General features: G+C 45.9%; 1 protein-coding gene and 1 long non-coding RNA gene across 6 annotated transcripts in view; one reads left to right on the top strand and one right to left on the bottom strand.

The window, feature by feature from the left end:
* Window positions 1–11,553, top strand: part of PACRG (parkin coregulated) — a 511,451-nt gene extending 499,898 nt beyond the window's left edge. For both annotated transcript variants that reach the window (XM_078054491.1, XM_078054490.1), the window contains one exon: window positions 11,057–11,553. In XM_078054491.1, the coding sequence (XP_077910617.1) occupies window positions 11,057–11,217 (161 nt within the window). In that variant the 3' untranslated portion in view covers window positions 11,218–11,553. The remainder of the gene's footprint in view (window positions 1–11,056) is intronic.
* Window positions 480–21,383, bottom strand: part of LOC144379025 (uncharacterized) — a 34,988-nt gene continuing 14,084 nt past the window's right edge. For 2 of the 4 annotated variants that reach the window (XR_013441024.1, XR_013441025.1), the window contains exons 2-3: window positions 14,714–14,763; window positions 11,693–12,131 (exon numbers count right to left, since the gene is read on the bottom strand). This is a non-coding gene — a long non-coding RNA (uncharacterized LOC144379025). Of the gene's footprint in view, window positions 6,948–11,692; window positions 12,132–14,713; window positions 14,764–18,974; window positions 19,093–21,383 lie in introns of those variants that run through there. The other 2 variants (XR_013441026.1, XR_013441023.1) reach the window with 2 other exon arrangements.

Here is a 21,383-nt window from a genome sequence, read left to right as displayed (position 1 = left end):
TTTCAGTATCAGTCTAAAAGTAGTAAAATTATTTCTAATAGGTTTGCCTCACTCCTGAAAGCAGCAATCAATATTTCTCTTCCAATTAAAATCATGTATTTGGTTATCTCTGGAGCTGGTTGGAAATTACCGTGTGGACAAACAAGAAATTATATTAAACAAAATTTAGATATTAAATGAAAACACTATAAAAAGTGGGCATTTTCTCCATCTTGGAATAAACGCTGCTAATAAAGTGAATGGAATAATCTGATTTTTCATTTTGGGAAAAAATTTTCTCAAATTTGAGGGTGATCCAGATAAACCCCACTTTAAGTCTAGGAAGACTTTGGGAAAGAGATGAGGCTGTCTAACTATAGAGACCCTCCGTGCACTTAAACACATTTGATCAAACTTGTCTAAATTCACATAGACGCTATTTCCATGGATAGGAACTCACAAGCACATAAATAGTGAATAAAGAATAAGCGTTAGGCAAATTTTTGGCACTACATTTAACATATAGTTTATTTAGAACTGAATTTGCTTATATTGAATCTGGCTTGGGTAAACCCACAAAGGAGTAATTTATTCATTCATTCCTTCCTTTTACAAATGTTCAGTTTGCATTTTATGCCAATGAACAAGGTTTATGCTATAAGTAGTATGACCTGTCCTTCAAGAGGTGGTAAAATGTAGGAAAACTAAGCAAACATCAAACACTTCCTGAGGGTTCCAAAGTGACATGGAAATAAGGAAGCTGGATGGATTGCAGGCTATGGCCCTAGGAATTCAGAAGAAGGAAAGATGACTGTGGAGTCAATTTCACAGAGGAAGGAAGTCAGAGCTAGCCTTGGAAAGGGTAAGGTCAGACTTACCAGGAGGGAGAGGGGAGCATACTGCTATGGGGAATTTCGAAGAGAGAAATGAAAATTGCATGGATTGGGGTTAGGAAGAAATCTAGTCTGTGTGGAGCAGGAGGTCTTGATGAGAAGGAGCAAAGTAGGAGATTGACCTCATGAGGAAGAGCAGAGTATAGAGGGCCCAGATGATGGGGAACTTGAATTTGACACATCATACGATGTGGACACAGATGTTGGTTGGGGTCAGGAGAGAACGCGTTAGGAAAGTTAATTTGCAGGCTAAGTAAGCAAGCAAGAGGAGGCCGTGGAAGATGGGAAGACAGAATAGACTACTAGCTACAACCCGGGGTGGCCCGGGTTTATGGAACAGACCCACCATGCACTACACATTGCAAACTGAATACAGCAAAGGGAGGAGTCAAAGATGGCGCTAATCTTCTGAGCCCAGACTCAGGGCTTGCGAGACTAATGAAGTCAGCACTCACCTCGTGGGTCGATTTGAGAACCTCCACACAGCATTAGATTCCATCAAGGACTATTCAAGGATCATATGAAACAGTGTCCTGAAGGAACACTTAAAGGACGATGGGGACCTTGGACTTTGTTCCATAACTTCCCCAACTTCTGTGTCTTTGAATTGGCTTTTTTTTTTTTTTAAGATATAGAAAGGTAGCTACGAGATTCCTACTGTTTACCTCTTCACCCTCTTTAAAAAAAAAAAAAAGATTTTATTTATTTGACAGAGATTGAGAGTGTGTGTGTGAGAGAGAGCACAAGCAGGGGGAGCGGCAGGCAGAAGGAGAGGGAGAAGCAGAGCTGAGCAAAGAGCCCAATGCGGGACTTAATCCCAGGACCCTGGGATCATGACCTGAGCCGAAGGCAGATGCTTAACTGACTGAGCCACCCAGGCACCCTAAGAGAGGTTACTTTTGGGGTCTAGGAACACTCAATAATTCTTCCATATAAATTAAAGGTAATTGCTTCTTTGATTTATGTTACTTTGGCTTACAAAAGATTTCATAGAAATACTTTACTTTCAAAGAACAGGGGAAACCAGTAAATCATAAATGCTCATAAAGATGGGCGTATGGAATGTGAAATTAATCCTAGAATTTTCCCCTATTCCTCACATATTGTATGGCACTGAAAAAAAAAAGTCCTTGAAATTGGCCAGCCCTGATTTTTGTCTTTCTGCACATCTCTGTGAAGGATGTCATTATTTCAATCACTTACGATAAAGTAAAGATAGCATAATAGTCCATATCATAAAAAGGAGGCTAAGATGAGCAGTTTGCTGCCCCGTGAAACACGAATGCATTGGTTGCACAAGTCCAATATCTGCCCCCCCACCCCACATTTATTCCCCTAGACCCTCTCCCCCGATGGCGTTCCTCCTCTACGGGCTTGAAATTCTTCTACAGCTAGAAAGGCAGAGCTTCTGCTACCTTGCGCCCTCCCTGTGTTGATGTAGGATGCTGACACCTCTCTTTCTGGGTCTTCCTATCATCCTTCTTGTTGCAATCCAGCAGACACCTGCCACGACTTCTCTGTTTCTGTCTGCAGGATCACCCGCTGTTTCTGTTGCTCTGTTGACCTATTTCACTTCCCTAAGCTGAGTTTGCTTGTCTATGGAGGGGAGTCAATAATAGCACCTAGCTCATTGGGCTAGTCTTTGTTTTAAGTGACATTATGTTATCATTACTGTTATTATTATTACTCCACCATGAGATAGGCCAGCGAGAAATAGATTTAAGACAGAGCTGGACATAGAACTCTCTGCTCCTTTTTAGAAGCAGTCTGCTCATTGAATCCTGTTGGCCAATGAGAAAAGAGCTACACTTTCACTTCAAAACTTGAATCCAGTTTAATTCAATGACCACTGCACCTATTGTTATAATCATCCTGTAGAGGGATAAATTGGTCAACCCACCTATTTTTTTCAGTATAACTTCCAGGTTAAAATAGTCATTAATCAGAGATGAACCTAACTTGCTTTTTTATAATCTTGATCAAATCACTATCAATTGAATATATATATAAAAAAATCAACCCATACATTTGGTCTTTAGTCTAAGAAGTCAAAATCTATATAGACTTATTGAAATAGCAGAATGGAATCACTTTTCACAGTGTGTCAACAAATAATTTGACTTTTTGACAGTGTTTTCTTTCTTAACTAGAATGATATAACCATTAGGCCTTTCAGGTTTTCTTAGAATTTGATTTGAAAGATGAATTTGATGCTTTAAGATTTGTGACTTACTTTGAAGAATTATACATTTGCTTTATGATCATCTTTTCAGTTGAAATACAATGCATCTCTTGAAGAACCATCATTTCCAAAAAGCATGTTCCAAGTTATATTGTGATCTTACAAAACGTAATGTTAGGATGGTAGGAACCAGAGATCACCCAAAGTTCAATCCCTTCTTTGTATGGGGGAGGTAACTGAGGTTCAGAGAAATTAAGCAACCTGTCCAGAGTGAAGCATCTAGTGAGTTATTGAACATTGAAGCTGCTAAGTTGTTGAAAAACTATATTACAAGTCATTTGCCTTGATATCCAATGTTATTTTTACTGAGCCAGTACATTCTAATGTCATAATTATTAATATTTATATAGAAATACATCTAATTTGCAGTTGGGGAATGGCAATTGTTTAGAAATTTTCATTGTCTCTCTGAAGGAGAATTTTAATATTTAATTGACACTTGGGCCAAGATCCATGATATCTTCAATTTCGCAAGTGATCAGTGGCCCCATTCAGAAGATGAAAACCCTTCCTTGAGCTGTTGAAACTGTGTTGGCTTAGTAGCCTCTTGCTTTAGTCCCCCAGCCCCTATGTCAAAAGAGAGGAAGAGAGAGAGACATCCAGCTGGGAATCGAGGTCTTGCTTCAAAGCTTTTATCTTCAGAGGAAAGAAATCTTGTGAATTTCATTAATGTCAACAAGATCTGAGAAGATTTGAAGTATTTAAGCCCTTGGGCATCTCCAGCATGCCAAATGCTATGGTTATTATAAGTTATTGGTTGCAAAAGCATTGCAACTTTGATTCACACCCCCATGAATGAACACTTTGGAAATATCCATTGTACAGTCATACTTGAGGGTATGTTGCAAACCGTCACTTTCTAAGAAGATAAGAAGTCAACAAGGAAGTGGTGACTAAGCTTAAGCCAAACATGGAAACACCTAGAATTCCGAATGGGGTGACATACGTTATGGTGAAGAAAAAAAAAAGATCAGTTCCCTCAAAGTACCATAGCAAAGCTAAGAAAGAAAACAAAAGAAGCATTGGTTTAGGATTCTAAAAGCAGATGACCCTCAAAACATCTCCCCAAAAGTGTCCTTCTCTCAGTGTAGAAAAATGAATTGAGTTATAGGATTCTCTTTCCGCTTCACTTTCTCCTCTATTCCCTCATCTCCAAAAAGGATCAGACTGGAATTCACAATTGTTTCCACAGTACTTTTCCAAACTCTACGGGAGAAAGCCCTTTTATTCCAAAACAGGGAACTGTTTCTCTACAGTAAATTGGGTCCAAGCTAACCAAATAGAGAGATATTTCGAGTAAAGCAAATATTGACGATTTAAGCTAGGTCTTGAAAGTGAAAATTTCTTAAAAAGTAAGATATATCTTCTGTTTCTCTTTTCTTCCTTTCTTAGATTAAAAAGAAAAAATTCAAAAGCAACCCTTTCTAAACCATTTCATCAGTATTATGAGATATCATTTCAATGACATCTTTGATAAGAGTTATCTTTTTAATAAATCTCGTTTGGAAAATGTAAGTTTTATTCTACTGAAGCTGACATCTGTTTAAATACCAGTTAAGTGTGCCCAGGGAATTCCTGTTTGGGTCATCTCAATCTTGTAATTGCTAAATCCTTTACACCCAAAGGAAAAATTTGTTCGGAATCATCCAACAGAAAATCTGTGATGGTTCAATGTGATCAAGAAACATCCTGTAATAGTAATAATAATATTGGCCGTAGGTTGCACCTACACATGCCTGCCGCGCGCTGAACCCAGGCCTCAAGGGCTCACTTCGGAGCTCCGCAGGGATGACGTCACTGACACCCAGCCCGAAGGGACGCAGCTTTGCTGGGAGGGTGGCCCGCGCAGGTTACAGGTCCTGACAGGGCAAGCGCCTCACACCAGGTCTTTAGAGCTCCTGAAATAGCTCAGTGCAGCATTTGAGAAACCAAAAAGTGCCTTTTCTGATCCAGAAAGAAACGATTTGGTTTCTTCTGTTAGCACTTTTTTTTTTTTTTAATTTCACTCAGTGTTGCCTCAGGGACCTGGTCCAGCCCCGGTGGGCCACACACCGTAGGACCAGCGTCCTCGCTGCCCACTCAGCTCACCAGCCATTTCGCCTGGGGAACAGGTGCGACAAATGTGCCCTCTGCAAGTCGCTTTATATCAACGGATGCTCTCGTACTGAGAACCGCTTCGGGCTGGACGTGGCCTGGATTCACGTTCAAATACGGTGTCTGCAAAGTGGCCACGCTCGACAACGCATTAGACCCCACACTCGCTTGGCCAGAGGCGGGTGTAGCCAGACCATGACGCGTCAGTAGCGGTTTCTTTCAAAGCCCCCTTTTAGGGCTGTAATTTAGCCCGAGGTGCGCTGCGAGCTCGGCTCGCCCGGCTCACTGTCTGGTGCGGTCAGCGGCCGCAGTGAATGCGGCTCTGTCAGGTTAATCGCCCCTTTGTCTGAGAAATGTGCTGATTTCTCCAGTTGTTCAAGGTGCTGTCGTACCCGGGCGAGGTGACACGAACCGCTGTGGTTGTTGAGCGTGGGGAGTTAACATCACAAAGTCGCAGCTTCCAAAAGTCAGTATTGAGCAAAGTGACAGCAGTCTGGACGGCATTTGAACCCCTCTCATCATCTCCCGATCCGCTCAGGTGCTCTTTAACGGAGTTTCCCAAGCCAGCGTTTTCTCTCCGAGTGTGTGGTTCATTGGCTTCTGAAAGCACTCAGGTGTCTCCCGCGGGGGTCCTGCTCTGCCCTCGGGGCCAAGGTGCTGCTCCAGCCAGGACATCCCCCAAGCCCACGGAAGCCTTTCCCTTCTGGAAATTGTGCCTGGCCATCTTCTTAGTCACACCCAGGAAGTACAGGTCGAGTTTATAAATTATTTCATCTGTTGGTATCACATAAATACTTGAGGCGTGTGGAATAAGCCACCCCAGATAAGCAGTTATGGGTTTTATATTTCCGATGCCTTAAATAGTGCTTTGGCTTCCAAATAACACCTTTGTGTAGTACTGTTCACATGAGAGTATCTCCACATTTAACATTAAAGAGTTTTTAGCCAAAACTGTTAAGAGTCAGAAAAATCCAAATTGGAATGTAACTGCTTGAGCCTCGCTGTGGCCGTCCACGTCTCTAAGGTAGGAAGTCTGGGGCATCTGACGGAAACACACAGATAAGGGTGCTCTCAGGACACAGGTCCCCGAGACAAGACAAGCAGCAAGGGGGGTGCCTGTGGCACTGAGGGTCCGTGAGGCCAGGGTGCATGAGCCCGTACTGTCTTCCAGGGTGCCTGTTTGTGATCAAGGCATTCTACAAGAGGGTGCTCAGAGGTCCCCAGGCAGGTGATCAGCTCTCCCAAAGACAAGAGCCGGTTCTTCCTGGATCGCATTACCCTGCGGTGCCTAGTAGAGTGCTCGGTCTACAGAGGGCATCACGTCGTAATGACTGCCGGGACCAACCTCAGCTGACGTGGGAAGGCCTTGCTCCGGCCACCAAAAGTGTCCCCTTTTTTTCTGGCTTTGCTTCCCTTGCCTCCTTCCCCCCCCTTCCTGTAATCACGCTAACTAGAGGGAAAGAATGCAGCTTCTACATGGTTTAGAAATCACAAAAGTGCTAAGAGAATATGTCATCAGAATCCTACGTGATGCGTATCTGCTGCGGTCCATGTCCGCTACACGGCAGATATCTGGGTGAAATGCAGATATGTCTCACGTAGCTCCCCTTTGAGGTGGCCCTTGGTGACGAGGTGTGACCGTAGTCACGTCTCAGACAAGCTGAGTTCGTCACCGGGAGCATGCTGGTGCCAGATGCAAGACGGGGATCCATATATCCCAGTTCTGACCAGTATGGCTCCTGGAAAGAGAAAGCATCCAGATCAGGGCAGTTTAAAGAGGGGTATATAGAAAAAAAAAGTATGCATGTGATGAAACGTATTGCCTACATCATCAACCACTTCAGCATGCAGATTAATAAATGCACTTACGAGGGTACCTAATCAGGTGCAACTTTCAATCACTACCTGTATGCCTCCTGCATGAAAGAATCTCCAAGAAGAGAAGCTGCACCCTGCTCTGCTTGCCTATTATCCTTTAGAAAAGCAATCTGGCTTACACCTTTGTTATAGTCCTATTTGTTTGGTTATAAATAAAACATATCTTTTCCATCATCGATGTATCTTTCCAGCTGCTGGACATAAAACAGATTCCTAGCTTCCTAAATAGAAATGTCATCTTCCTAATCAGAATTGACGATTGTAAATAACATCTGGGTTTTGGGTTTTTTTTAAGTACCCTATTCTTACAAGTCTCCTTTCCAACAGCTTCACATGTATTGAAAATGGTGAGCTCCAGTTTAGATTTTCAAAGAAACGGGCAATATAGCTGTTTGGAAATGGAGACCATATTGCTCACCTGCCTCTCAGCATGGTTTGACACTCAACTGTGCCCTGTCATCGTAAAAGCATGCCGAATAAGGGATGTGTTCCTTTTTGGTCTTTTTTCTGCCCCAGTGATATACATTCTGCAACCACAAAATATGCCAACTCCAACTCACTTTTTGAATAAGCAACTTCTGTTCTGTTCTGTTCTCTTTTATCATTTGGGTTTATACACTGTTGAGAAACAAAAAAGCTACATAGTTTACTTACTCCTACAGTTAAATATTTTTTAAAAAGTAAGAATAGGTTATTATTGAAATAAAGTGTTGCTTGTCATTGTAGCCTTCTGGAAGGCAGTGGGAAAAACAGGGTGTGTTAAGCTTTCCATTGTGTGCAGACTTTCCAACCCCCTCTGCCTCCATCAGGAAAATATGTCTGTCCCGTGATCTATTCAGTTCTTGACCTTTTGACTTATATGCCAACAAAAGATGCCATTTATTAGTGATTAATTTACGTATTGTTGCCATAAGGAACTAGACCAAGGCTGTCACCACTCAGCACCATCACCAATTGTATTTGCCATGTGTCCTCCAGGGGTTTGTGCAATGGGCTTATAGCTCATGCCACCTTCTCCCTAAGTCCACCTCTTTCATGGCCAGGAGGAGTGTATCAGGAATGTCATCTTGGAAAAAGAGGCACAGAAAGATCAGTTAAAGACCCCTGCTGGACATTCGTCCCCATTCTGATTGGAATTCTGGGAAGCAGAAGCTGTTCCTAACAGATGCGTTCTCTGATATTGATCACCCTCATCACACATGATCTGTCTCTGACCCTCCTGCCCCTTTTTCTGTCTTTCCTGCCTTCTTTGGACTTTCTTCCTTAAGATCTTTTCTTTACACCTGTAACAAATATCAATGACCCCCTCCAACACACACACACACGCGCGTGAGCTTCCTTCTTCTCTCTTAATTCAACTCAAAGACCTTCTTTTTTTGGAAAGTTCCCCCAAGTGGATTAATACCACATTGTCTTCCCTAGTGGGCAATTCTGACTGCAGGGATTCTCTCCTCCCATCACCATGTAAATCTAAAGGGGAAAAAAATAGGCCTGTTACTTTAAGTGTGCATTTGTCTACATTTTTGTTTTTAAAAAGTTTATCTTTTGCTCAAAAGCAATAGGGTAAAAATATTTTTTCAAACATCTTATCTCTTATTTATTCTATAGTAACTTATATTTGGTTCTTTAGGATGATCAACTACCCTGTACATCAAACTTTAACTTAAATCAAGCTTGCTTTTTTTTTTTTCTGGTTTGTAAGTAATTTTTTTTATTTTTTTATTAACATACACTGTATTATTTGTTTCAGGGGTACAGGTCTGTGATTCATCAGTCTTACACAATTCACAGCGCTCACCATAGTACATACCTTCCCCAATGTCCGTCACCCAGTTACCCCATCCCTCCCACCCCCCTCCACTCCCGCAGCCCTCAGTTTGTTTCCTGAGATTAAGAGTCTCTTATGGTTTGTCTCCCTCTCTGGTTTCATCCTGTTTCATTTTTCTCTCCCTTCCCCTATGATCCTCTGTCTTGTTTCTCAAATTCCTCATATCAGTGAGATCGTATGATACTTGTCTTTCTCTGATTGACTTATTTCGCTTAGCCTAATACCCTCTAGTTCCATCCATGTTGTTACAAATGGCAAGATTTCATTTTTTGATGGCTGCATAATATTCCATTGTATATATATACCACAACTTCTTTATCCATTCATCTGTTGATGGACATCTTGGCTCTTTCCATAGTTTGGCTATCGTGGACATTGCTGCTATAAACATTGGGGTGCATGTGCCCCTTCATATCCCTACATTAAATCGAGCTTTCTATGCTATCACAGAAATGCTTCCATCATGAGTAAGAAAAGCCCACCTAATTGGGGTGCCTGGGTGGCTCAGTTGGTTAAGCATCGACTCTTGGTTTCAGCTCAGGTCATGATCTCAGGGCTGTGAGATTGAGCCCTGCATCAGGCTCTGCGCTGGGCATGGAACCTACTTAAGATTCTCTTTCTCCCTCTCCCTCTGCCCCTCCCCCCTACCTCACGCTCTCTCGTGCAAGCGCGCACTCTCTCTCTAGGAAAAAAAAAAAGAAAACCCCACCTAATGACAATGGCTTTGCATTATAAGATCATTTGTTACAAAAAATTAATATACACCATAGCTTTTTGACTCATAATTTCACTTTCTGAAAATTAGTGATATTTCTGCCTGCCTTCAGACCAACCAAAAGAAACTAACCAGGAGAGCAATTCCCATTTTCCTTATGTTACAGAAGACAGTGATATTTCTCTAATAAGTTTCTGGAAAAATCAAGCAAAAGAACTGCTTATCTCTGCCATGTGGGGCTGCAATTGTTACTTTTAATACTGGTCTGAACCATTACTCAGTCTTTTCTTAAGTGTCCCAAATAACTGAGGAAAAAAGTTTGAAATACCATTTTTCCCTCTATAATTTTCATATTCAAGCAAAATCAACATTTTGGAGCCATACTTGAAATATGGATAGAATAAGGACTTCTATCTGCAGCTCCCAGCCCTGTGCGGCCACGGCCCAAGCCCATCCGCTGCACCTCACTTCAGCAGAGATAAGATGGGGTGACGTCAGCAACTCGGCAGAGGCCTAATAATGCCCCGCTTACTAGGAGCACAGGTGTGGCTGAAGCCCTTGGAAATCTGTGAGTGAAGTGCAGCATGAATGTGTGTCAAAGACAGCTACTGGGGGAAACCTCTCAGGACCTCCATCCTCTGGCTGGAAGCCAAGGGTCTCTGTTTTAGTCAGACTCCCCCCCGGCCTGGGTAGGGTAATTCTTGCAGACATCGTACAGGTTGGGCGCAATCAGATACTTCTCATCCAAATGGTCTGAGTTGGAGGACCAATCCTGGGAGTCCCTTCCCTCATAGAACCTGAGGGGAAGCTGCAGAGGCCCCTTCAAGGCTCTTCGAGGCCCGGCCTTGGCTGGGTCCCTGTGAAACCATAACTCATAGCTCTTGTCCTGCTCAGTGATGAGCAAGAACAGCCACAGCAGGAAAGGCGGTTTCCTCCTAGCCCACCCACACCCGGGGTGATGGAAATCATTGCAGATGAGTGACACTTGGAGAAGGAGCAGATAAAACATCACCAAAGGCACAGGGACGGGCTTAGCCTCTCCTCCCCAAGTATATCCATTCAAACCGCGTGGGGCCAACACCCTGATGAGAGACCGTTCTTTTGTCGGGACTTTGAAGAACTCAGGGTCCAAGAGAACACTCTTTATCGCTGTCAGACTTGAGATTTGTGATCTGTCGTGTAACTGTGATCACCCCACTTAGGTTTAGTCTGCTGTTTCTTTAGTTCAGAGGAGTTTTCATCAGCTCAAGTGTGGGGCTTTGTATTTTTATAGAGTTGTTAGCGCTCCTAAAACTCCGCATGATCACCTAGAACGTGTTGCATGCTTGCATCTCCTAACAAGCATTCGGAGAAAATGCCTAGATGGATGTGTAGGGCTTTTTGGAGAAAACGGCACAATAACGGGGCTCTTTGTGTGTTTGAACCAGTGAACTCGGGAGACGGCATCGACTACAGCCAGCAGAAGAGGGAGAACATCGGCGACCTGATCCAGGAGACGCTGGAAGCGTTCGAGCGCTACGGCGGGGAGGACGCGTTCATCAACATCAAGTACATGGTCCCCACCTACGAGTCGTGCGTGCTCAACTAGCGGCCGGGCGGCTGGGGCGGCGCGGGCTCCCCTCCCGGTCCCGCGCTCCCGTCATCCATCTCTGCTGCTTTCGGCATCTCATTCCTGGTGACTTCTACAGCTTTCTTTTCTACAGCTGCTAAAATAGTGGCTTATGGGCCATTGGACCGTTAGCCCTATTGAGAGCAAGGCTTTCCAATACATAAATAGTGCCTGTTTCTTAGATTACAATAGCGTACTGTGCTTATTTGTTCTCAAAGAAGAATTGCTTCTTTATACAGCTCGGACAGAAGCAGGAGTCCGAGTTAAACCTTCAGTTGTATAGACAATAAAACTATAATTTTCATGTGCAATTCAGCAATTGCTGTTCTGTGTCTGCCTGCCCCGAGGGTGATGTCAGAGGTTGTAAGGGAAGAGTTTATGCTGACTGCGTAATAGGTGTTTGTCATGGAAGAAAAACCCTCGTTCCGCAGCACTTCTCCAGCAGCTGGCCAGAACTCTGTGCTTTGACATTCAATAAAACTGTTGAATCTCTATTCCAGTTGCAGAAGGACAGTTTTGTGGCCTCTTATGAACCTCGGCTACCAACGTAATGAATGCTTCCAGCCACTAGTCATCTGGGCTTGCGGGGCTTTCCAGTGCGTGTTTGGGGGGGGCTGGGGGTCGGGGGTGTGAAATGCAGCACGCAAACACGATAAAAAATGCTAGCGTGAATGCTTGTCCCTCCGCGTTATTACCCACCGTGTCTGAGGACCCGGTGTGTTCTTGACAAGATGTCATCCAGCAGTTTGCTCAGGGCTTTCGATCATTTTCGAGAATAACTTATATGCATCTTAACGATTCTTTGGCAATTCTCCTTTCCTTTGCCTCCGATCTCAACGAGGTGGATGGGTTCTCCTCTCTGTAGGTCTGAGGCGGTATTTTGGAATTTTATTCTAACCAAAAAAAAAAAAAAAAAAAGACTAAGAACATGTACTTTTTCATCCAACTGAGAAAGAAAAAAAAGGCGCCCAAAGAGAAACCCAACCATAAGGCAGCCCCAACAATGGCTTCTTAGGCATGCCGGGTGCTGAGCTCGGGGCGTTTGAAACTCAGCCCAGAAAACGTCATAAAGACGGAACACTGACTTCGCACACCTGAGAAATGCTGTAACTGCCCAGAAATGCATAGCCTAAAGTATCTCATTGTGTAGCAAAGTGCGGTTTCTGCACAAAAGTGAAGACGCAGAATGTGTTCCACGTGCACCGAGCGTTGGCCTCGAGGTTACTGTCACTAATTATTTAAGATTCAAGTTCCCAAAGGCAAACACCAAATTTGAAAACTGGTTCATAATTCGTCTTCCTTGATGACTGGCTCAGCATATGAAATCTAGTATCTAAGTAGCTACCACCACCTAGTTTCTGTAAGCATTTTTTAGGATAAACAGAGATGCATGACTATGTAAAACAAAGTGGCTTTCGTGTGTATTTTGAAAAGGCATAGTTAGAAGCACACACTGACAGGTTAAGGCACGTTTTTCTCCAAACTGCAATGTTCACTTACACCCATTAGCTCTTGCCTTGGCATCACTGATGAATTTGAAGGGACACCCAAATCCATGAGACTGTCAGAAAGATGGTGACTTGTTGGGGCCTTGGAAAGTTCTACTCGAATCTCCTGCCTTGTCTTGTTAGGAGATGGAAGCAAGGCTGGCCTCAGACAGAAACTGGCTTGCCTTCTTGCTCTGGGTCATGTTCTTGACAGCCACCTGTTACAGGGAGCAGGAAGATCCGCCCCCCGGCCCAAGAGCCCCAGCTTGGGCTTGGAACTAAAACCTCAGGGTTAATCTTCCAGCTCTGTCACTTACTAGTTCTGCTGCCTCTGGCAAGTTATTCACTCTCTCTGAGTGTCAGGTTTCCTCAGCTGTAAAGTAGAGATTATTCCTACCTATAGGAATGTTGTTAAGGACTAGAGGTGATCCATGAGAAGGGCCTAGTATAGTTTCTTATACCTTTGGCATTTTATTTCCAAAAGAAACATTATGAATAATGACGAGTTTTTCTTCAGACAACATGGTACTTCCTCCAAGGCAATGATGAGTTCTTTGTTGTAAGGAGATAATTTTGCAGAAAACCAAAATAACTCCATAAGAGCACCACGTTCTCTGGAGAATTCTTCTTCATACGTTGTTTTACCAGGAAGGAAATAGGAATGGCTGCTTTTTAGATCCTACCCTAAGTTTGTCTTCTACTTCTCCCAAATAATTTTTTTTTTTTAAGATTTTTAATTTATTTTTTGACAGAGAGAGACACAGCGAGAGAGGGAACACAAGCAGGGGGAGTGGGAGAGGGAGAAGCAGGCTTCCCGCTGAGCAGGAGCCTGATGTGGGGCTCGATCCCAGGACCCTGGGACCATGACCTGAGCTGAAGGCAGACGCTTAACAACTGAGCCACCCAGGCACCCCTCCCAAATAATTTCTGATTAACTCAAAAGAGACAGGGGTTTCTTTCACCTGCTACCTCCTACATTTTTACACTGAAACTTCCTTTTAAAGATGCCTAAGGGAATGCAGCCATGAAAAGTGGGAGCTCTCGATCACTGGTGTCGGCAACGGTGTTTGTCTGCCTGTGCCTCGTGTGTAATTGTATTATTTTTACTGGAAGGCACCATCCCAGTGTCACGGTTAGTCAGGGGAAGCAATCGGTAAGGCCCTGAATGTGAGAGTCAAGATCTGGGTGGGAACTCCGTGAGCTTGGTGCTCAGGAGCTTCGGAGCCCAGAGCCAGTCACTTGAACCTGATTCATCACCTCTAATAGCCTCTGCTTCCCAGGGTCGCTGCAAGGGCCAAATGATCAATGCAGGGCACAGTGGCTAGAACACAGGAGTGGGAACCTGGCAGATCTGGGTGTGAATCTCTTTCCACCAAGTAACTGCCTTGTGACTTCAGGCAAATTATCGAAATGCTCTAAAACTCAAATCCCTCATCCCAGAACAGGCTTTGCAATGTCTTCTTTGCAGATTTGTTACAAGCATCACATGACAAATGCATGTGGTCAGCCCATCAGGGTGCCCAGTGGGCTAATGGGATCCTAGGAGGATTTTCCTGGGAAAGCAGCTAGCCCAGTGCCTGCCACAGGTAGGTAGGTACTCAATCCATGAGGATGCACAGGGCGGGGCAGTTCTCACTCTGTCTAACGAGGTCCCCATCGGCCAGGGGGTGGTCTCCCCCCCCTCACGGTCACAGGTCTTGGGTAGAACACGGGACCTGGTCAGAAAGACATCAGAGCTTCCACAAGCCCGCCTGCCCTCCCAGAAGCCATCTCAGGAGGTACGCCCTCACCTGCAAGAGTGGCTTCCCTCTTCCAGCACATTGGAACCCCAGCACATAATTGCTATGGCCCAACCATAGCTGCAAAATGTCAGGCAGAAATACAAAGTTCAAAGGTTCTGCAAAATAGGTGCATACTTGGGGAACAGGATTTCAAAACTGAAGTTTTCTTAAACAAAGAAAGCTTTAAGTCCTCCTGGATTTACTTACATGAGCTCTCTAGAGAAGCTTCTGTGTAGGCTGCGGGACATCTCAGAGCACTGTAATTTAGAGAAGTAAAAATGAAGTCATGTTAAGTCTATTTCAATACCTATGGCATCTCTTACTTCTTTTGGCTATTTTGAGATGTTTGTCACTAGCCCTTTGCAAGCTGAGGCTGGGAAACTCAAGACTGATTTTATTTTAAAGAAGTAATATACCTTGGGAAATATTCCCTGAACATTTTTCAAAATAGAAATTTCTACTCTCTGATAGGATTTTAAGTGAAGGCAGAAAAATCTCAAATGTTTTTTTAAACAATTGTCTCCATGCAAGCATCCCTTTTCTAAGAAAGCACCCATTAACCAAAGTTCGTCCAACATGGGACACTTCCAGATCTAAACTGAAAATGACCAAGTTCCCGTTCACACCAGGACAATTCACATTCACTGTTTAAATATTCGGGGTCCCGGAGGACCTCTGCACTTACACAGCCTGCAGATGAGCGGGGCTCCAAGCCAGACCAGAGCCACTCAGGCAGTAAAGTCCTCCTCATGGTCCACCTTCCCCACCCACGTGTCCCTCTGGGGGCCCTCCCAGAACACCATAGCCTTCTAGAGACCCAGAAGGAAAGGCTTTCCCAAGTTCAACCAACCTCACGTCTTCTAAAATAAGATATTTGAAGTACATTAAATTTCTGGTTACTCCTTGTGCACGAGACTCAGCACCGCTTTGCTCTAATGAGAGAGCCCACCTGCGCTCTCAGATGGAAAGGCCTTTCCGAAATGGGACTGTCATCTCATGCCACATGACCATTTGTAATCGTGCTGTTATAATACAAAAGAACCACAAGCATCCTCTCTGCCCCAAAGTGGAAAATAATAATAATAATAATAATAATAATAATAATAATAATAATACAAATGTGCTGGGCTTAATCAAGAGCACTTTCCACAGGAAAATACGTATTGGTGTTGAATCTGGTGCTGATAATATCTCGCGTCGCCTTTGTCTCTCTTGCGGTCTTAAATGCGTGAGTGCGAAATCCAAAATCCCCATCAGGCTTTGTTTCTGAGAAATCCTAACTAACGGTCCTTTGCCCCTTCAGCTCAAGCGCTGAGGATGATATTAAAGCAAAAGGCAGTAGCTACATAGTCCGGTCCAGAAGGTGGCTCAGCGCAATCTCCTGAGGAAGGAATGGTTTATTACCGATGCTCACACAATGTTACCCGACCTTAGGTCCTACTACTGACGTGGTTTGCATCTTCCTACAAGTTGCTTGGATTCTGATTAGCTGATTCTCCTCGCACTAGTTAATGATGATACTTGGCGGAAAGTGCTCTTTGCACATTGGCTCATTTGCATTTCTCTGTTTCAGTAGTTGGATGTTTGCTTTCCCCAGTGGGAATATTTTTTAAGGTACTTGGATCCTTTATTCATTTTTACTTTGCCAAATTTCTGTAAGTTTCAATCTGGGTAGAAGGGTCTGTTCTCTTCCCGTGTTCCGTAAGTCTAAACACGTATCACGTCAGCTTTGCGGTTCTTTAGAAAGTACTGAGAAATATCCCCTCCTTTTGCCTTAAGAATCTGTTGGAAGCTATACACTGTCTACGCAGGGGAGAACACGTGGCCCTCGGTACTTTGACGGTCATTTCAGGGCATTTCCAGACGTGCCTGTCCCCAGCCATGCACCGTGGGATGCCACATTAGGCACGCTTTCGTGAGGAGGTGAAGCCGGGCTCTTGCACTGAGAAATGGCATGCTTCCATTAAGAGAGAACAGAATGTGCTGTGTGCCCACTTAGTGACGGGGCCCCTGGGAGACCAGGACAAATGCCATTAAAGGATAAGCCTCCTGTTGGGGAGATTCACTGATGCGCAGATGCTCCACTCTTTCTTATCTCCTGTGTTGGCTCCTTCTTCTCTTCCTGACCTCAAATATGTCAGGGCCCCATGGCTAGGCCTCCGCCTCCCTCCCCTTCTCTACCCAGGCCTAGGTCACCTCACCCAGGCCCAGGGCTTCAGATGCTATCTATACACCCCTGATTCTCAAACTTAATGTCCGCTTCCCGAATCCCCACTGAACATTCCACTTGGATGTCTAAAGGATGATGAAACCAGACATATGAAACCAAACCTTTGTCCGGTCTCCTCCCGTGCCCAACACGGTCCAGCTCAGTCAACAGGAATCCACTTCACCACTTACTCAGATCCCAAACCTAGAATCCTGCCTGGCTCTCCCTCTCTCTCTGATCCCACGTCCCATCCCTTCCGAGTGCTGTCTACAAAATCATCAGGATGGCCGCATATCTGCCTGCATCCTGAGTCCTTCCTCATTCCAGCCCGACCACTGCCTTGCCTACTCACTTCTGTTCCAGGGGGATGCTATGCACAGATGTCAGTGACCCTTCAGACATAGGTCCCCTCAGATCAGCAAGCTACTCCCAACCCTCCAGCTATGACCCCCTCGTCCCTGAGAGTGACTCCAAACCTCACGATGGCCGCATGCTCCCCACGCTCTGTGGCTCCCGGCTACGCCTGACCTCCCCGACCTCAACCCCCCCACCCCCCACTGCCTCCTGGTCTCCCACTTCTCCATGTTCCAGCTCTGCGGGCCTCACCCCTGCCCCGCAAACAGGCTGCACATTCTGGCCTCAGGCTCTGTAATGCCTGAAGCCCAACCACCCTCCCCCTCACGTTCGCTGCGCTCCCTCGCTCCCGGCTTCCTCCTGGTCTCTGCTAAATGTCACTTCCTCAGAAAAGCCTTTCTCGGCCCCCCTTTCCTCCTACTCTCTGTCCCTTATTTTGCTTCACTTGCCCCAAAACACTGATGAGTATCTGACACACTAGTGCATACTCGTTTGCTTGTTCATCGAACGCAGGCTCCGTGAGCGCAGGGAGTTTGTTCTGTGCGTGATGGTGTCCCCTTGCCGTGATGCATGTCCGGTGTGGAGTCAGAACTCAGTAAACATTTGCTCAATCAGTGAATGAGTGGCCCTTACAAAATGGCACAGATGGTCCACTGTCAGAGAGAGCTTGGCCCCTCCTCGCGTGTTCCGGCGGACAGACAGGGAATACTGAACTTCCCTGGGGTGTCCTGAGAAAAAAATTATCAGTCCAACATAAGAGTCACTGAAGACGCTCAGACTTCGAAAAATTTAAAAAGGCTCTTCTGTCGTGGGGACAGGCATTCATTATTCTGCTTAAACCAGGTCAGAGGAAAGTGTTTTAAATATCCTCCCCATCTCCCAGAAACACAGGGCCCATCTGGCTGTCTAAAGACGGACCAACAGCCTCCGTGTGAGCTCTAACATCAACATGGCTTTGGCACGCAGTCCTGGGTTTCGGGCTCACCGTCTCCTCTTCCCGTACCTCCCGCCGGGTTCCTCCAGGAACACCGTACCGGGCTAGAATCAGGAGGACCGTCAGGGTCAGTTCCAAACACCCACAATCGTACGGATGTTTCCGTGGGGGACTCAGCACAAATGGACTCAGATGTCCATTTAAGTCTATGTTCTCAGGGAGGCTAACCAGAAGTAGCCATCAACACCCGGAGTTACCCCCAGCACATCCTAGCCCAGTGGTTCTCAAAGTGGGGTCCGTGGCCTCACGACAGCATCGCCTGGGAGGGATTCACGTTCTGGGACCCCTGCTCAGATCTGCTGAATCAGAACTGCAGGGTGGGGCCCAGCCTGTGCGTCTAAGCAAGACCTCCAGGGGATTCTGATGCCCTGCAAAGTCTGGGAATGACAGTTCCAAACCAAGGTCTCTGTCCTGGACGTTGATTCCAGCCCTTGTGAAGGCCTGTCTACACTAAAAGTCGTTGATTTTGTGGCACAGCTCTCCATGGACCCTGCTTTCAAGCCGGCCACTCTTGCAATTTTCCATTTGGCATAGGACCCTTTGGGGAAATTAATTTAACGTAGCCTTTATGAACGATAGGAAAACCTCAACTTCCCTCATCAGGAAGATAACTAAATGTCCTCAGTCTAGAGAACAAACAGGTGTACCTTAGAAAAATATGGTTTAAACCAACCAATAAAAAGCCAATGGTAAAAACCCATCATCTTTACTTCAAGTGTTACCAGAAAAAAAAAAAGGGCTTAAAGTCTCACTGTTCAATATCACATTTCCAAATATTCAGTGTGGTTGTCATCTTTATACTTGCAACTTAAAAAATTGAATTACTTATATTAATACAGAAGGGGAACTTTCTAGCTAACTGGTGAGAATTCAGAGAATTCAGAGCAGCTGTTCTCAAACAGCTCGCTTACCACGTTAGCCGCCTCGCCCCCTTCCCGAAGTCCGCTGCCGGCGTGGGCATCTCCCACTGCCTAAGGTTTGTCTCCCAGGTTGGTGAGAGCATCCTACAGCTACCCCTGTCCGCGTGTGTCACTTCGCTCCACTAAATGCCAAGTAGGAACCTTCTAGAACCAGAGCTTTAAAAGGCCTTTTGTCTCGTCCCTCATGCATCTGGGGCGGTGAACATTACATTAAAATGCAGCAAGGAAAATGTCCTCTAAAGAACTTTATTGACAAAAAGGTAAATTTTTAATAACCCGTCAGTAGGCTCCCTTCGAGAGGGGGAAGTATGTCATAGGAGTGGGCTTTTTACATTTCCCCTAGGAATTCTCCATATTAAAAGAATATTTTCAGGTTAGAGGGAACCCAACGGCAAAACATTCCTGAAGTGTGACAATCTTGGCCCCAAATCCCATCTATTTGGAGGATCTTTGTGTGCTGAGGGCAATAAACTCTCCTCTTCTGAGGTGGCTTTTCCCTTCATTCAGAGCACAACAAAAATGACCCAAACAAGGAAATTGATTAAAACGCTTTACTGGGAGAGAACAGACGGAGTTTTTCTGGACTTGCTTGAATATCTAATAACGTCACTAACAGTAAAGGCCACGTATCTAACAAATACCACAGCGCCTCACAAGAGGTCAGAGTCCTGACTGAATAAAGCCTTTCTCTGGAAAATACCCGTCAGAATCCACCAAGTGGTTAAGTGCATAGAGGGCTCTGCTTCTCTGGCAGCGAGAGGGGCCGCCAGAAGGCCCTCCCCACCCCCGGGGGTTTCGTGGGCCTTCTGGACTGGCTAGAAAAGGGAGCGATCTAATTCCAATGTAAGAAGTAAAATTAAGTCCAGCGAGGGGGTGTGGGGCAGGAGGGGGTGAGAAATGGTGGCTTGGGATTTGGTTGGGATTCAGGTCAAGTTTTAAATTGCAGCTCCACCACCTACTTGCTGGACAATGTTGATCTTCCCGTAGAATCCTCCAAGCCTCAGTTTCCCCATTTGGAAGACGGGAGGAAAGAGTATTTTGGAAGGATTAAATGAGGTATCTTGTGAAAACCACTTAAAACTGTGCCTGAGACTTAACCTCTCAATAGAAGACATCTGGGCCATATAGCGACCCGTGTACCATAAATGTACAACAGATAATACAATGTAGCTCTACACCCTCCCCTCGGAAGGCCCCGACAGGCCCATCTCAGAACACGTGGCCAGTGCGATCACGAAGAGACAGCACGTGCTGGGCGCTGGGTCGTGCCATGCGGTGTCATTTCCAGCGTTATGGGACCGTTGTGGCACCGACCCGGGGGGACACCCCACGCAGAGCCGCCCATTTGCTTACCGCTGAAGAGACCAAGGCACACGACTACGTTTTTTCTTCCGTGTTTCTCACCGTGAGGTGATTTGGGGTGTTGCTGCAGAATACCAGAAAGCATTTATTTTGAGCCACGGGGAACATTGACTCCATTGCATTAAAATGTTTCCTCAGCATTTTCTTGGTGGAAATGTCAGCTCGGCTCAGCTCACCCTACCGAGAGCTGCGGCCTGCGATCATCCGCGAGCGCCGCCCAGCTCCTCGGGCCCTCCAGGCACGCCGGCTCTCTTCTGGCCTCCCCAGCCTCCAAGCACCCCCTTCTCTCAGACGGGCTTCCGGCCCTCCTGGGCCTTAAAACAGGATCGATCGTCGGTCGTTGGACAAACATTTTTTTAATTTCCCAGGAACCGCAGGCATAGAGCAGGGTGAGAGGGAGCTGGGATTTAATGACAGATGGGATTTAATTTGTGTATTTTAAGCTCCGTATGAAAGTTGTAATTTTCCCTTCAGAGCCCCACAATTAATCCTCCTCGCTTCAGTCCCAGGCCCTGCGAACGGGGCCCGTCCTTGGCCCGGAGGAGGAGGTGCTGACGGCTTTGTTCACGTTTCCTCCCGCCAGACTCGGGGTGAGATGCTCGGTGCAGCCCGGCCCGACGTCTCTGCTCGCCGGGCACGGGCCCCTGCGGCTGTGGCCGGGGTCCCCTCAGGTGGGGAGGAAGCGAGGGGACGCGCGGGGTCTCTGTTGGCCTTGGCTTCTGATCGGCGGCTGCAACCACTGCGCCATCATCCGAGGCTCCTGCGGGGTCAGGGTCGGGGCCGTGCGTGCTCTCTTCCCGTTGGCTGACTCTGTGCCTGGGCCCCTGTCGTAAGTGACACGAGGAACACGGAAGAAGCAGGATGCGTGGCCTGCAGCGTGAGGCGGAGGCTCACTGGGCCCTACACACTTCGTGGAGACCACTGCTAACACAGCATCCCTACTTCCGTCCCAGAGATGAGAGATGGGCATTCGGAGCAGCAAAAGAGCTGGTCCAAGGCCACACGGCTGGCAGACGGGGATGCCAGAGACAAGGCCCC

Source organism: Halichoerus grypus, chromosome 9, assembly GCF_964656455.1.
Source record: "Halichoerus grypus chromosome 9, mHalGry1.hap1.1, whole genome shotgun sequence".
In the NCBI taxonomy this organism is placed as follows: Eukaryota; Metazoa; Chordata; class Mammalia; order Carnivora; family Phocidae; genus Halichoerus; species Halichoerus grypus.
Note: the sequence above shows the minus strand (reverse complement) of the source record. Positions and strands in the feature narration are given on the sequence as shown.